At 41.1% G+C, this 17,932-nt stretch overlaps 1 protein-coding gene across 3 annotated transcripts in view; it reads left to right on the top strand.

Moving 5' to 3' along the window:
- CAPN13 (calpain 13) overlaps positions 1 to 17,932 on the top strand; it is an 86,417-nt gene that overhangs the window by 17,391 nt on the left and 51,094 nt on the right. For all 3 annotated transcript variants that reach the window (XM_027768310.1, XM_027768309.1, XM_027768308.1), the window contains 4 exons: positions 1,834 to 2,063; positions 10,704 to 10,776; positions 11,928 to 12,043; positions 17,364 to 17,500. In XM_027768310.1, the coding sequence (XP_027624111.1) occupies positions 1,866 to 2,063; positions 10,704 to 10,776; positions 11,928 to 12,043; positions 17,364 to 17,500 (524 nt within the window). In that variant the 5' untranslated portion in view covers positions 1,834 to 1,865. The remainder of the gene's footprint in view (positions 1 to 1,833; positions 2,064 to 10,703; positions 10,777 to 11,927; positions 12,044 to 17,363; positions 17,501 to 17,932) is intronic.

Here is a 17,932-nt window from a genome sequence, read left to right as displayed (position 1 = left end):
GCTGGGAAAAAAACCATGTTGTACACGGTAAAGGTAAACAATGATTAAATGTAAATTTAAAAAAAAAAAAAAAAAGTGGGGCCTAATCTAATAGGACTGTAGCCTTTTAGGACAAGAAAGAAGGAGAGGTTTTTCTTTCTCTTTCTGCCTCATGAATATGCAAGTGTCCTGTTCACAGACATCTAGGCCCAGAATTGTGAGAAAATGGATTCTGTTGTCTCTGCCCCTGAGCCTGTGGTATTTTATGATGGCAATGAAACTGACTGAGATGGTCCCCAACTCAGCAGAGGATTCAGGAGATGCCTGAATTCCATTCAATTCATACACACTGAGCAGAGCGAAGAGAGACCTCATCGCCCAATGGTACCTCCTGCTGACTTCATAGCCTAATTATGAACCCAATGCATTTCACATGAACTCTTCCCTGGTCTGAAATATTTTGAAGGAAGGAATGAATTTCCTTATGAGGCTTCATTGCTGGTTTTGTGCTGAACTGATACGTTTATCAGGGCCCTCCTTCTTACTAACCTAAGAGATACCCTAGCAGCAAGACAGTTTTTAACCTCAATATCAAGTTAACTTTTAAATTTATTTTAGTCCCTTAATTAATATAGCCAAAACCTCTTTTGCCTTTGTATATCTTGTAAAGTGAGGCAAAAAGAGTAGAGAAGAAAGGGAGAGAAAAAAAAAAAGCTTGAATAATAATAGCTCCATTTTACAGATCTGGTAGGTGAGTGATGAAAGCAGAAACAAAACTTCAAAACTCACTTGATCGTTCACTACTCTGCCTTTTCTTTTTTTCTCTTCTTCCTTCCCATCTCCCATTTCAATTTCAATGAATTAATCCAGACACACATTGAAATCTGTCTCCTCTTCATTGTATTTACTACTGATGCTTTCAGACTATCTTTCCCGTGGGCAAATGTAGCACCCCCTAGCCTCTCCCTGTTTCCAGGCCCTGGTTATCCCTCTGAATGGCCTTCCACTTGCTCCCAGTAGCACCATCGTACATAGGGATCTGATTATGCCTACCTCTCCAATGGCCTTGCAGTGCTTGCAATGTACAAATACTTCATAATCCAGCTTTCTAACCTACCTTTCCGACTATCTCTTTGAACGTTCTCTATCCCAGCTCCCACCCTACTAACCCCTTCAATGTCTCTCCATTCCTTCCAACTCCCAGTGGCCGTTCTAGCCCAAATTCTGAGCCTCCATGCACTTACTGTGCAGGCATCTTTTCTAATCTATCTACCAGTTCTCTACCCGGAAAATTCTTCTTCCTTCAAAGCCCAATTCAAAGGCCACTACCTATGGGAGAGTCATTTCAGATCCTCTGTGGCAGTTTCCAACTCCTCCTCTTTATGTCTGTAGGACTTTGTACACATGTTTAATTGAATAATTTCTGTTGAATGATAGCTAGCTGTTGAAATGTCTAATCTATCTTTCCCACTTGATAATGAGCCCCTAGAGGATAAAGATCATTTTGTATTTATCTGTAGGTTTCCAGCATTGAGAAGACTGCCTGGCACAAGGTCAGTGCTCAATACATGTTCATTAAATGTTCAAATAGACCCATAGCCTCTCACACATGTGAAAACACACTGACGTGCTCTTCAGTACAGTGTATTAAAAGCTGATTTGGGAGTCAGGATGTCTGAGCTCTAGCTGAGTCTCCCCCAATAACTGTGTCCCCAGAGAAAGCAAGGATCTGGGCCTCAGTCCTCCTGACTTATAAAAAGGAGGATGTCAGAGTGCCTTTTCAGGGCTCATATCTGATGATGCAGAGAACTTGATGTCTCAACCCCAAAAATTTCTCTTTTCTCTCACCAAAAGGACAGAACCGTAGAAGTCTTCTTCCAAGACACATGGCACATAACCAGGAGTCTCTAGCTCAAACCTCTGTCACCAAGTTCAAAGACCAGGACTTTAATTCTTTGAGGGATCGTTGCTTAAGCCGGGGCCGACTGTTTAAGGATGAGACATTCCCTGCCATGGATTCTTCCATAGGCCAGAAGTTGCTCCAGGGAAAAAACCTCACCAGCCTGGAGTGGAAGCGACCACAGGTGAGTGAGTCCCCTAGGAGCACTGCCAGCTCTGTAACCCTGGGTGCTGCTTGCCATAGAACTCCCCTCCACAAAAAGGTACCTGATCTTCAAAGATGGCCCAGACCAAACTGGAAGGAGAATGACATTTGTCTGGTCCATTTGCTACAGTGTTGTATCCACTTACTGGAACAGGAAGATGCTAGGGCATGAACCAGGACCCTGGACCCATGGATTCTAACCTGGTTCTAACACTGAGTACATTACTACCTTATAATTCCTTATTCTACTCATCTGAAAAATGGGAAACAATGAGTATGAAGCTTGTGATAGTTGCTTTTTAGGGTCTCTTCCACCTTCATAATAGAATCTATCTGTCAGGCTATCAATCTTTATTCTCAAGCATCAGACTCTATTTTTTTCTTCCTTCCTATTACAGTTCACTCAAAAAAAAAAATTCCTGTCAGTCATTTATGCTACAGGATGTGTTTAAATAATTACTTCACTTGTCTCTTTTATATTTACATTCTCAATCTTGTAAAGGCTTTTTCACCTATAGAAGAATTTCAAACATCTATGAAATTAGGGAGATATTACAGGGCAATGGTCAAAGCACTCTCACTTCCCCAACCACCACAGATGACCACTAACTTCACCTTGCAGCAAAGTGAACCCTGTTGGTCCTTCTAGAACTATCTCAATTTTAGGGCTTGAAATTCTACAGGAAATTTCTCAGCAGACTCAATGTTCTTACAATCTCATTGAGGCTACTGATGATGCAAAGACCCTAGATAAGGACCACTTTGAGAATTCTGATCCTAAACCCCCTGTTCAATCTCTAAAAGCTGCCTGTAGAACCCAGAGCAAGGAAAAATAATGAAATGTCTGGTAAGCTAATAATTGTAATATCAGCAACTGTTACTGGGTGCTGATTGAATACAAGCACTCTACTGAGCACTTTCAATAAAGCTAGGATAGGTTATATAGAGAAGGTGTTTGTTGAGGATTCCTATTAAGGGGCTATGAGATCCCATAAAGTATCTGTCCAATGTGTCAATATCTGCCTCACTGCTTTGAATCATTGAATCCTCATAACAAATCTTCTATGAGGCCTTATTGGCCCCGTTGTGCAGATGAGAAGCAAAAACCAAGTAGCATGAATGGACCAAAGTAATACAGCAAGATGGCAGTAGAGCTGAGATTTGAACCTAGAGTCTGGCTCTAAGACCTGAATCCTAAGTGCCATACTGTATTGCCTTTAAAAAAAAAAAAAAAGTTTATTTATCTTATTCATGATAGAGAGCACATTTAAGAAGCACATGTGAAAGAGAAGCATCTTCCACAGGATTTGGTCATGCCATAATCCCTTCTCCCAGCCCTCCAGTTTGTCAGGATCTTGAACATGTGTGTGTGCACCCTGCCTGTTTCAGGTTGATGGGGCCAGGATCTAAGCCCATGAATGTGGCTTCCAGAACTGCAGGTTGGTATGCTCCTGACTATGCCACAAAAGCTAGGCCTACATTATACTCCTTAAGAGCTCATAAAAATAGTATGCTTTATTCTGCTTGCCAATAATAATATTTTATTCACCAATAGAATCTCCTACCTCATTGGTAACCAGGAATCGAACTCTCTCTGAAGTAGACCTTTCTGTCTATGTTCAACATTCCTTTCCAATATTTAGGTGAAAGAGAATGAGGATAAAAAAGTACCTGTACCACATATAGTTATTTTAAGGGAAAAATTAATACAGTACTTAGAACAATGTCTAGCACATCATAAGCACTTACTAAACATTAGCTCTTGTTACTGTGATTCATTTGGGAGGGATGCTATAGGGTAGAAACCTTAGAGCTATCCCCTAGAATTCCTGGCTTTCATGGTCCAGATTTCTCAGCTTCAGTCCTTGGCCAGTTTCAGCCAGCACTTTCAGGAGAAATGTGGTACAGAGAAAGCCATTGGGAAAGGGGGACTAAGGGGATGCTGACCGACAATGTGGGAAATGTCTTTATTCTCATGTTTGGTTTCCTATCACTACTTTGAGAAAGTTGCCTCCCAGTGTACACCCTGCTCTATGCCTGTCTAGAGTTCGGATCGGCATGCCTTAAACTTCAGTCATATAATGGGCAAGGTGGTACCAAGGTTCCTTAGGCCACCTCCACATTACAATTTTTTCTAGACAATTGGGAAACTCCATACTCCGGGCAACTGCTAAACCACCATAGACATTCTACCTCAAGTATTCATCTTGGCTTGGTAGGTTCAACAACAGCCCAAGAGTCAGACATGAAAACCAAGCTCAACTTACTATTCTTGGCACATAAAAGTTGTTTTAAATCCTATAAATCTCTGTTCCTCTATCTCCCTTTTCATTTACCCTTTCCTTCCTCTTCCCTTTCCTTCTTTTAACAATTAACCTAATTCATTTTGCTGCTGAAAGTTTGAGGTAGAGCCACCTTCACCTTCTTCTCTCTCTTTTATCTTTGTATAAGAAATTTATGGCCCCTCAGTCAGGTTCTGAAATAGCCTAACTGTGCACCAAGCAAATGGCACTGAGAGGACCCCATTCCTCATCAGTCTCAGTGCTTCTTGTAGCTCCTCATCTCAGCAAGAGACAAAGCTAAGAATTACACTTATACACAGAGTATCTGTGTGATATTCCCCTGGACTAAATTTGGCTCTCTTTTAGAAAAATTTTTATCTCATGGATAATAATAAATCCCATTTATCAAGCATATACATATGTTCAGTATTATGTTAATATTTCACTTAATTATCGCAACAGTCCTGTGAAGTAGGTAATACTACTATCCCTATTAAACATATCAGCACTGTCTGATAGAACTTTCTGAGATGATAACAACGTTATTTCTGCACTCTTCAATATAATAGCCACTAGTCACCTATGGTTATTGAGTCCTTGGAATGTGGCTGCAACTAAAGGATTGAAGTGTTAATTTAATTAAATTAATTTATATTTAAGTATCCATATATAACTCATGGCTACCACATTGGACAGTACAGAATTGTAGATGGTAGATCTTCATGGCAGTCAACAATGTGTATTGTATTAGAAATTACTATTTCATCTTTGCCCCCATTCTACAGTGAAAAACACCCACTTCTGAATTGCAGAATGAGCTATGTGCCCAAAACGTGATACCTAATGGGTACTCAAAGCTCAGCACACAGCCTCATTGTGGATTCTGGCCTGTGGCCATCCAAGGTGAACCATCACTTACCTAGGCAACAATTTTCACCCTCTATGCAGCCAGAGCAGTTTCAGAAAGAATCATTCACAGAAATGACTCACCTTGGGACCAAGACTTATTTTTCAGGAAAGAAAGAGGTTAACAAAGTAGAGAGATGAATGTAGACTAGGTTGTGAAGATATACCATAAGGCAACAGGTAATAGAAGGTGGCAGAAAGTGACTATGCCAACAGACAATTGCCACTGAGCCAAAGAACTTTGATGCCAATAAACCAAAGCCCTCAGGCAAAAATAAAAAAGGGAGTGACATTACCACCTGTGCCAGCCTGAACCCTGGCTGCTGTCTGAAAGGGCTGAATGCCAAGATGCTAAACAGGATTCTCTCGCTCAAGAGCAGCACACAGTCTGGAGAAGCACATGAACAGCCTTTGAGGACAATACAGGAATACATGAAGTGCTGTCACATTTGAAGAGACACCTCCAGAAACAACTGGAGAAGAGTGACTGGTTTCGTACCACTTCAGAGAGGATGTATTCCAATTCCAGAGCTCTTGTATTATAGGAGCCTCTGACATACCTATTATAACAGAAAGATAACATGCATTCATATATACAAACATAATCCTATTGATATATTTGCATATATCTCTTAGTATACATCCTATTGATGCATTTATTATGAGAATTTATTATGGGGGGTTGGCTCATGTGTTTATGGAGGCTGGGAAATCTCATGCCATCTGGTGACCCAGGAAAGCCAGTGGTGTCATTAAGTCCTGATTGGAGGGCTAAGAATCCCATAGCAAAATTCCCACTCTCCTCTGCAGGCTGGGACCACATGGGAGGTCCAGGTTCAATTCTGACCCACCCTAAAGGTTTGGCATAATCCCAGCAATTCAAGAGGTTGAGGCAGAAGGATCACAGGCTTAAGGGTGGTCTGGGCAACTTAATGAGATCATGTCAGAAAAAGAATCCCAAATGGGAGGCTTAGAAGGGATTCGAACATAGCCAGACTTTGTCTTAAAAACAAAACGAACAAAAAACCACAACTATTATTGTCCAGAAACATCCTCACAGACACTCAGAAAAAATGTTTAGTCAAATATCTGATCCAGGTAGGTTGACACAAAATTGACCACCACAGCTTCTGTACTAGTGGATGTGTCAGAGCCCTTGAAAACCCAGTCTTGTCTCACAGAATCAGAAAACATTTGAGTTGTGAAGACTTTGACTGCTGGTGTGGTCAGAGGTGAAGAGCAAGGTGCTATGGAGGCAGACTGCCAGATTCGCAACATGTCATCTGTGTGGTCTGGAACAAATCCCTCAACTTCTCTGAACCTGCTCCCTCACCTTGGTGGGGCCTCAAATCACCTGAAGAGCTGTTTGCATCTCGAATTCTACCTCTGACTCACCTACTAAATCAAAGTTGCTCTGTGTCTGTAAAGCTGCCAGGTGATTCTGAGTCACAACTAGGACAGACTCTGCCCACTGCTGGTAGTTCAGCCTGAATCTGAATGAGGATGAGATCACACTGACTCCACCACTGCTCTGATGTGCCTGGCCCACCTACTAACAGGTGACCTGCCTAGTGCCAGAGCTGTCCCATCCTCTCAGGCATCTGTACATAAGGGTCTTGTCTGAGGAAGTCAACATGGCAGACTAAAATGCTTCTGGGTATTATTTCAATCCCTTCCTACCTTTCCTCCTTCTAGATGGTCTATTATGGCTCTAATGTCCAGAGGCAGGGTATAGGCAGCTTTAGAGGACAGGAAAGACAGGTGCTGGTTTTGTGTCCATCTTTAATATAAATTACTCCAGTGTTTACCCACAGAGTTGACATTGACTATCTACTTTAGATTTGAAATAATTACCACTTAATTTTCATCACAGTAATATTTCTATTCTGACCCAGCTATAGTGGCACAGCAATAGCGCACTACTCTGCAGTGCAGAAGCCATATAAAATATTAGGGTTTAGTTCAAGAGTCAACTTGTATGCAACAGCTGTGTGTGCACATGCCCACAATCCTGGCTAACTGGGATGGCTGAGGGGAGGGTCATGGTGTCTGTAAGACGCTATTGAGGGTGCTTGTCTCTCTCTTCCATGAAAAGAAATATACCTATAAACTTTACAAAATATCTTTCTATTCCTAATTAGCTAAAATTTTTGTTTTTAAATTTTAACTTTCATTGTTTTGGTAAATCATAAAATCCAGTGTGTTTAGCAAATACCTTCATAGTACCTGTTGAAAGAATACATATTTTTCTCCTTCTGCCCATGTAAGTGCTATTTCATATTCTTATGCATCCTGATATAAAACCATCCTTGCATTCTGCATTTTCATAACACCTACTTGATGATAATAGATTAGTCAAAATAAGCCTGGTATGTGTGTATATTTCTTTCACATTGAGTATCAAGGTTATGCTGGCTCCTTAATAATGACAGGATTCTTTTAAAAAAATACTGAGACTGTAAATGACAGAAATCGTTCATTCCCTGAAAGTTTGAGAGAATGCAGCAGGGAGGTTATATGTACCTAAGAGCCTGTAAGGAATATTAGAGATCCTCTTTTTTTCTTAATGATTTCATCTAATTTATTTTATATTTTCTTATTTACATTTCATTGTCATACATCTTTATGGCCTACAATACAGTTTTTCAGAGCAGGCATGTAGTGTGTGAAAAAATCAAAGATAGTTTTTAATAACTTTGAACTACCCTCATAAGGGTAGTTCAAGGTTATTGGTTATAACCTCTCATGGTTATTGGTCTTTTCAGGTTATTTACTAATTTGAGTCATTTTTAGCCATGTTAATTTTTGTCTGAAAATCATCAGTATTTTTAATTATCATAAAATTTTACATCACATTTTTGTATTTCTAAACTCCATTTTTATTTTTAATTTTATCTGGGTTTCTCTACTATGTTTACTGAAGGTTATATATATGGCAAACTCCTCCTCCAAATAGAGCAATTTATTTTCTTTATTAAATTTTGTCTTTCTGGTTTCTTTTATAATTTATTATCCTTTGTCACTTCCTTCCTCCTATGTTTTTAAGGCTTTTTTGGTCTTTTCCTTTCTAAGATCTATGAGTTGACAGCTTAATTCACATTTTTATTTCATCTTCTTTAGTAATAAATGCATCTGAGGCTATGGGTTTATCTGTGAGTATATGCCTTCTTTTATATATAAATTAATTTTTTAAAAATTTTCTATAGAGTACATGTGCTTGCCAGACAGAGAGAGAAAGAGAGAGAGAAAATGAGAAAGCGCCCCTCCTAAGGGGGGATGTCCACATGGCCATTACTTCCCCTCCATTCTCCTCTCAGGATTTCGGGCACACATGCACATGTGCCTGGTGTGTTTTTCAACTCACCTGGTCCAGGTTTGAACTTTACTGTCAGTAGTGTGGGATCCACCACATCACTAGCTTGTCTGAGAATATAGCTTTTTAAATTTTGCTAATATTACAGGAGAAGGGAATCAATATTGACTGAACACGTGTACTCTGCCAAATGCTGCATTATGTATTTCACATCTTTCCTCACTTGTAAAATGGAAGGACTAGTCCTGCTATGCAAGGCTGTTGGGAGCCAGGTGGAAACAGTCCAGGAATAGAGCACTTATCTCTCACCGAGCATTTCATAAATGGCGGTCATCCACCACCTCAATCGTTTTATCATTTGATTCTCCCAATCTCCTGACATTTTCTGTTCTTGTTCCCATTTTACACATGAGGAAACTGTGGTTAGGTAAAAGAAATTCCTTGAAGTCTCAGGGTCATCCAGGAAGAAATGTCAGGACAGGATTCTTTACCAGGTCTGCCTACAAGGACTCCAAGAATGCACAACCTTCCCCTGGGATTTCCCCAGAGAGAGATCAGCAGGATCTTAACAAGGAATGGTTGTGGCTGTGGGTCAAGAAAACTGAGCAAAGTTGTCTTTGTTCCTGGTCCCAAGCTCCATGGCCTCTACCTTCTTCTTTAATCCCTGTGAGTGGAGGATATTGAGCATTCTGGTTCACAACAGCAGGCATCCTCTGAGATCTATTAGTTCCTTCTTCCAGTAAAAGAAAGGGGATAATGAAAGGCTGTGGAAGTGCCCCAAGCTATTTTGAAACTGGTTCTTAGGCCCTGTGCACACACCCTACTTGTTCATGTGGGGGAGGACTCCCAAATTCTTCTCAGCCGTGACTTTAGTGAGGGATGTCAAATGTGATGCCCACCCCCCCCCAGGTTCCTCTTCCTCTGGAAGGACTGGACCTGAATGCATTTCTCCTGGTATCTAAGGGGCCAGATATTTGTTGAGAAAGCAGTAAAAATTGATGTGGTGGGAGGAGGCCCTCAGCTGGGGTGATGTGTTTGCTGAGGGACACACCTTTGTTTGCCCTAGTCTACGTCTCCACCAGGAAACTCGGCAGTTGTAAGGGCTGGTGGGTTCTACAAGGCACACAATCTGTACACTAATGGTTGTTGAGCAAATGAATCCATTTCCACTTTTCAGCTCTGCACTCTGGGGACTTATTTGTCACCATGAAAAGAAACAATACAGGAACAATTACCAAATTATGCAAAGTCATACAATGGAAATCCAGGAACAGCTGCACAGAGAGAACCCCAAGGATAATAATCTGGGCTCTTAGGAGGGGCAAATATAGAGTCCTAGCTAGCACTAGGACAGGAGTTAGATCTTCAGGGCAATGTATCTGCAAAACACCTGGGGATACCCTTCAGGTGCTCTCAAAATCCTCAGGTCTACTGAGAGTTCCCAACATTCTCTCCAGACATGGCAGCACTGAAGAATCTCTTAGTACCCCCTGTTCTGTAGCTGTTGGAGGTTGGCAAAGGATGGGGCATTGAGTAACACTATCTGAGACTGGAGAATGGGGCCTTGTAGACTCAGTCTGTGAGTTAGCAAAGGGAGGGACAAAGATCTGAGTAGTATGCACTGAGTATCCTTACAGCACATGGCTGGACCTGAACCAGGAATCCAGACTGCCTCAGCTATTTTCTCAGATATGCTATTTCACAAGAAAAACTTCGTGTTGAAAAGCTGTAGTCTTTATTATGTTTATAAACATCTCCTGTAATGGACCCCATTCATTTTTGTTTGTTTATTACCTCTTAATAAAACTCTGACTTACTGGGACCAGAATGGCTGATTCTTTGATAGAAGGAGCCCCGTCCTTGTTTATGTTCTCTCTCTGTGCAGTTTGCTCACACATTTATTGCCTGTCTTGTCAGTTATATACGCACCCCTTTGATACCTGCCATCCTGATAGCAGTAAAATCCAAAGAACGAAGAAGAACTTTCCTAACTCAGATTTTAAGCACCTATTTAAGTATTAACCTCTACCCCTCAAAGACATAGTGAATGATGTCTTAAGTACTGCACTGGGACATAAAGGAATAAAATATGCTCATAATTTTCTTCCTCTTTCCTAAGGAGTTGTCAGTGGTGCCCCCTCACTTCATACTGGAAGGTGCAAGCAGGTTTGATATCCAACAAGGAACAGCAGGTAAGAACTCCATACCTTTATTACCAAGGGATCAGAGCTGGCACCCGAGTCACACCTCTGCACAGGGACCTGAGATGTGGTCTCCCACAGCGTTTGGCCGTGAGATCTGAGGAGCCCAGCCCCTTAGTACTGCTGTGGATGGATTGTTGCATCCAGTCTTGCTGTCCACAGCCACTTTCCCATGCCCAGATATGGCCTGCTCAGCAATCAGTGTAGAGGGCCATTTGGAGTGAGGAATTATTGAAGGAAAGGAGAAAACAGACACAGTTTAGTCTAAGCATTGAGTATGGAGGAAGCATCAGAGACAGGAAGATGCAAAGGAAAGAAGGATAGGTAAAAGAGAAACAAAAATTTGTTGAATTTCTTCAATGACTTTCTTAGATGTTTTACATTTTCTACCTCATTTATTCTTTGCAACATGCCCATTTTATACATGGGAAATGGAAAGCCTGAGAGATAAAATAATTTACTTAATGTCACATAATCAATAAGAATCCAGGATTGTTTGACTTCCTCCATCCCCACTAGACGACCACAGAGACAAGGAACTGCTAAGAGCTGAAGGATGTGGATAGGTAAACAGGAGCATCTGCCCGAAGTGGAGATCCTTGGGAAGTACCAGATATGGACAAGATAACCCCCTGAGAACCGCCTGCCCCCTGAGCAGTCGAGGAGTGGAAGGGCAGAACTGACTGCCTGGGGAAGGGAGAGTAGACAGGAGTTGGGCACACAGCAAAAACTGCAACTCTTCTGAAAACAGACTTTAAGCTGCACAATACCATGTTACAAATTATACCTATACTTAGCCTTCGCCTGGTAGTATCACTGCGTCTTGGACCATGTTGACCCCTCAGTTCTGCCAAAGTCCGGCTGTGCCCCTGTTCTTTTTCACTGCCCCATTGCCATTACCATCACCACAACCACTAACTGCCTCTTCTCTACCCTACTTGAAAGTGGCCCCAGTGACTTTTCCCTCAAGCTCTCCTCTCTCAGAGAAAAACAGTGCGTTATTCAGATGGAGGTGTGCAGACTCTGCTGGCAAGGACCTATGGGATCATGGGGTAGGGGTTCTAGGTGTTTCCAGGCAGGGAAAATGAGAAAGCAAGCCACCAGGTCCAAGCTGACGTCTTACTGCCTCTATCCCTTCACAGGAGACTGCTGGTTCCTTGCAGCACTGGGCTCCTTGACACAGAACCCTCAGTGTCTGCAGAAGATCCTGATGGACCAAAGCTTTTCACACCAGTATGCAGGAATTTTCCGTTTCCGAGTATGTGTGCCAATGCAATACTCTTTCTATAATGGGACTAGGCTTCTCTGAGAGCACAAGGGAGGCAAAAGTCTTGATTATTTTAGACCGGCAGCCTGAGATAGAAGTGACACTCCAATGTTAGTTACCTTGCTTGCTTACATCCAAAAAAGGATTTGAGCATGTCATCTGACAATACATAGGAAAGATGCATTTTATTTATGTTTCTACGTACATAAACATAAATGGCCAAAACAATTAGCAAAAGAAGAGTCATGGGTCAAAAACTGCCTTAGTCCATTTTTTGCTATTACAACTAAATGTTTCAGACTAGAATTTATAAACAATAGAAACTTATTTGGCTAATAGTTCTAGAGGCTGGGAAGTCCAAGGGCAGGGTGCCAGCATCTGCAAGGCCTTATCCCATGGCAAAGATATCACAGGGTGAACAAGCAAATGACACAAAGATAGCACAAGGTGTAGACTCCCTTTTACAACAACCTACTTTCACTGCAACAAACCCACTTCCATAAGGGCTTCACTCCCATGACACGGTCACCTTTTATAAGGTCCCACTACCTTGCATTAGGGGGTAAATTTCCAACATAGGAATTTGGGGGACACATGCAAACCATGGCAAGAACCCTGTAACTATCATTAACTTATTTTAAAAATTATTTATTCATTCTATTTATTTATTTTTTTAATTTGACCAGAGAAAGACAGAAAGAAAGGGGGCATTGAAAAAGCAAGCCAGCAGGTCCAGGACTCAAACCGTACTATAGTCAGCTATGTGAGAGTTCAGTGCCTTAACCACTTCACCACGTACTGGTTCCAGCATTGACTTTTGTGTCTGTGTCTATTCCTGTGCCATATTGTGTTATTTTGATTACAGTAGCTTTATAGGAAGTTGCAACATCTGGTAGGATAAGTTCTTCATTATTCATTATTCTTTTCTCAAAAATATCTTGGTAATTCTTGCACATTTATTCTTCCATGAAAATTTTAAAAATCATTTTGTCTAATTAGAAAGAAAAGCCACTATGATGTGGAATGGAGCAGCATTAAATTTATGTATTAATTTAGAAAAATTACATTTTTATTATTTTAATTATTCCTTTCCAGAAACATGTATATCATTCTATTTATTCAGAACTAGGTTTATGTCTTTCAATAAAATGTTATAGTTATGTTGTCATAGTGGTGCTATATTCTTCTTGGTAAATTTATTCTCAAATATGTTACATTGTAGCTAATTCAAATGTTTTCTTCCCCCTCATTTCTAACTAGTTGTTGCCAAAAAGGAGAAAATCTACTACTTATTACATATTAAACTGTATCTAGCAACTTTAGCCAACTCTTTTGTTAGGTTTAATTTTTTTCATTAGCAGAATCTGAATTATTTTAGTTATCTAAGAATATTATCTGCAAATAAAGACGATTTTATCTCTCCTTTTAGTATTTGTAAAACAAATTTTTTGCTCTTTTACCTTTCATATCAGTTAGAACTGCACAATTTTTAATAAAAGTGATAAGAGAAAAATCCTGTCTTCTCTTGATTTTTGCAGTGTACTTTTTCCTATGCTATCCTTTGGGTATTTTATCAGACTCTCTTTGCTGAAAATTATAGTTGAATTTTTGTACCTGTATCATATGTAAAAGTCGTTTATCATGGTTGAGTTATGCTAGTTTTTTTTTTAATGAACTGATCAAGCTTTACATACTTGTCTTTAATTTGAAATATTTCAAATAATAGTTGATAATCATTTATTATCTCTTCTTAGAAAGTAAAATAGACAATAGTTGAATTTATGGACCTGCTTCCTTTTTAAATGGGATTTCTTCCACTCTTTGAATGTATTCAGTAGCTTTTGCTCTATTTGGGTCTCTTATTTCCATGAAGGTTAATTTTTGAAATTTATACTTTGTTAATGAAACTCAACTTTTTCTTCCATATTTTTGAGTGTATTGCTCTAAATCATGGAGTTGCTCATATTTGATCATTAATTTAATCCCATAATCTGTGGCTAAACCTACTTTCTCAATCCCAGCATTTTATTTTTATTTTTCCTTTTCTTTCCCTTAATATAGCTCTTCATAATCCAATCGATTATATTGCCTTTGTTTTCTTAACAACTCGACTTTTGACTTTCATTATTCTTTTTATTCTTTTTCTTTTGAGGTTTTATTTTGTTTTAATCAGGCATGTGCACTCATCAGAGAGAAACAGAGAGACTGAGAAAGTGAGAGAAGAAAACACAACTCCCTCCATGAAGTGTGGTCATATTGCATTGTGCAGTTTGACTCCTAGATTCGTCAAATTGTAACAGAGATAAATTGAAGTTCCTCCCTGTAGTATCATTTGGAGAATTCTTCTTATGCTTTCAGATATTCTGGTTTTGTAATTGTCTTGCTGTATCATTTGGTGATTGAAGGTCTATTATCTTGTTATCTTCTTGGTAGGATGAAATGTACATAGTATCCCTATTTGTTATGTGTAATGCTTCTTGAATTCCTCTTTATCTCCTATTCATATTGCCACCCTAGTTTCCTGTTACTTACATTTTCATTATGTCTTTGATCAACCTTTTAAGTTCACCCTCATTTTCACTGTGTTAAAGGTATGTTTTTTATACAAATATTATTTAAAACTCATTGTTTGCTGATTCTTCCACCCTTCACTTCTCTTTAATATTTTAATTCAGCCCTCATTAGATAGAAATAGTTCCTTGAATAATTTCCTCAGAATATATGAGCATTTTTTTTCATTTGCTGTCACTTAAGAATGATATTTTGGTTAGGTTTAGAATCCTTGGATCACATTCCTTTTCCTCAAAAGTCTGTAAACATTGTCCCATTGACATGTAGCTCCCAATGTCACAGAAGAAAAATCTGAAGGTAATCTATTCTCTTGACTTTGTATGTAGCATTTTCTTTCAAACTGAAAGTCTATAAGAAACTCTCTCTCCTCTTGAAGCTCAGAAATTTCTCTAGAATATACCCAGATGTGTGCTTTTTAAAAATTAATCTTGCCTGGAATCCTGTGAACTTTTTCAATCTGAAGACCTGTACATTTCTGCTCAGCTAAGTTTCCCTGTTATTTTGGGGCTTCCTCTGTTACCCTGTTCCTATCTCCTGAAGTTCAGCTATGTACAAACTAGGTTTTCTGACAGGCACCCAGGTGATGTTCCTGCTGTTGGTCCAAGGACCACTCTGAGGAGTGAGCTAGAGAATTTCAAATTGAGCTGTGTCTGAGCTCACCCAGGGCTTCCAGGGTTGGTGGGAGTTACTTAAGTTAAGACAGCTAAGATCCAGGCAAGAAACACTGTGCTTTGTTGGGTGGTAAGTGAAGTCTCACAGTTTCTCAGCTGCAGCTGCAGTACTGCCCTCTAGATATCTTCTCATCCTTGAGAATGGCTCAGGCAGAACTCTCTGGACAGTGCTTGGGGACCTCCATGCTTTGCCCAGAATATTTCTGGCTTCCTCAGGTATTGGCAAAATTGCACCAGCATAGTTCTTGGAGACTACAAATATTATCCAAATGCCAGCCCTCCTCACCTAAAGATGTAAAATGCAGGCTTGTGGTCTTACTCCTGACAACCAATCAAGCCTTTTTCATCTTTTCTGAGATCAGCAGTCTCAGTATTAGTCAGCATCACTAGCATGAGAAGATAGGGGCAAGGGTGACTCCCAAGATGGAACTAACCAGAGGAGCTCATTCAAGCTGGAACTGATTCACGGCCTCATGTGAGGTAGGCACTGTCCTAGGTGCTGAATAAAATGATCATTGAAAAACAGTTCCTATTCTGAAAACTGTAATCTCGCTATCTCATCTGATGCCAATTGTAGCCTAGGATGCAGTTCTCACCCTTACCCCCATTTGACACATAAGGAAACAGAGTCATAGTGAATTAATTGTCAGGCTCAACATCTGTTCTTTGGGTGATGAAAAAAAAAAAAAAAAAGCCAGAATTCAAGCACAATTCTGCCTATTGAATGCTGTCTGCTACACGTTGCTATCCAATTAAACTCAAAATCCAGATGTCCTTCTGGCACATGCCCCCCCCCTTCCAGGAGCTGAGATTAGCTTTCCTCGGTGCTTCATTCATTTATAATCTCTCTCCTAAGAGCATCCTTGTTGCCTCTCTCCTCACGACCTATGTGTCACTGCTTAGTGCAACAGGAACATGGGCTCACAGCTGTGCAGGACCTGGCGCAGTGCACAGGCTCATTAATGACTATAAAAACATCTCTTTTGGTTTGTATCCGCTGACATCTCTGTCTCAGTCTCCATCTCTACTCTGAAAGTACATCCTCAGCTGGAAGTGACAGCCCAACATCTGGGCTATCCAGCTGTGAAAAGGCCATGTGGATGAAAACACATTCACCCAGCTTTCCTGGAAGCCCACCTGGCAGAGATCTGCCTTAATCCAGCCTCCGGTCTGAAGCTGGAAGCCCTGCTGCTTACATAGCACAGGGAAGGCCAGCAAAGAAACTCCAAAAGGCTGGCTTTGTTATGAATTATCCTCATTTGGCCATGTCCCCGGGTGAACCATTTAGAGTTGAATGCTAAAGATTAAAACAGTCTGTTTTGGAGAGGAACATCTGGTTCATTTGTGCTCTTAGCAGTAGCAGCGCCAGCCAGTTTCATTTCTGCTGCTCAAACGGCAGGGCCAGCTTGACAAGAGGATGGCTCATGAGGCCCAGAGCGAGGCTGTAACTATTCAGTCCTCCTGAGCATCCACGTCCCTCTGCCTCCAGGCCTTTGCCCACTCTGTCGTTACCATCATCTGTGCCCTCCCTAGCTCCTTGCCACCTGCCTAACTCCTGCCTCCTCCTCTAGTTCCCAGCTACTGGCAGACCCTCCTCCTTCGTTATAGCCCTGTATCTACCATGCTGCTTTGTTATTCACTGTAGGCTCCTCCTATTGCTGGTTCATGTGCAAGAAGTGCCTAGAGAGTCTGTCATGTATGTGTCTTTGAAGTTCACAAAGTACTTGCCCAACGAAGGCCAGAGTTAGTAGCAAAGTCAAACCAGAACCCACGTCTCCTTCCTCCATGCCTGTATTTTCCTTGACTGACTTGGTCCGTGACTCATTTTCTCCATCTGCCAGTGGCGATGACATGCCTGTCCCCTACTCAGCAGTGCAGACTCCTCCAGGTTTTGCTCTTGGAGGGAATTTATTTTTCCATGATGTAGGCCATATTGTAACAAGGATTATTTTTTGGCTTGGGCTTGGGGTCCAAGAGCTTCCTGTTGCCCTGATAAGACTGAGCTTGTTGTGGGTGCTTCTCTCTCTCTTATCTCTTTCTAGCTCTACTAAGGCTTGTCTCTCTTCTAGTTCTGGCAGTGTGGCCAGTGGGTGGAAGGGGTGGGGGGTGCCCGCCTGCCTGTCATGGGCAATGTCTGCCTCTTTGTGGGTCCTCGCAAAGACAACCAAGAATTCTGGCCCTGCCTGCTGGAGAAAGCCTATGCCAAGTAAGTATGGGCCCACCACTCAGCCCTGTCTGCCAGCGTCTTGCCCTGACACATGCTTCCCACCAGCCAGCCCCACAGCTCAAGGCTCCTCTTCTGAAAGCAAGCAATGCCCCTTAGAGCATCACAGATTGCCACCTGGCTGGGCATCCTCTGGAAACCATCACCATGTGCTGGGTCAATGCTGAGACCACTAGGAGGGTCTCAAAGGCACCTGGTGAGGGCAAGCAGGGTAGGGGCTTTTGGACAGAGATATGTCCAAAAGCTAACAATGCTTTTATTGCAAGGCTGCTATAGGGACCCAAATCAAATACAATGTTGTGATCAAAGTCTGAGGAGAGAGTAATTAATCCTAACTTTCTGATTCCAGGGAGTCAGAGTGAGGTCACATGGAGCAGGAGACATTAGAGTGATACCTTGAAGGAAGTGTAGAAT

The sequence above is a fragment of the Tupaia chinensis genome, unplaced genomic scaffold (genome assembly GCF_000334495.1).
Source record: "Tupaia chinensis unplaced genomic scaffold, TupChi_1.0 Scaffold145860_1, whole genome shotgun sequence".
Taxonomy (NCBI): Eukaryota; Metazoa; Chordata; class Mammalia; order Scandentia; family Tupaiidae; genus Tupaia; species Tupaia belangeri.
The sequence above is the reverse complement of the archived record's forward strand: the minus strand, read 5'-3'. Positions and strand labels throughout refer to the sequence as shown.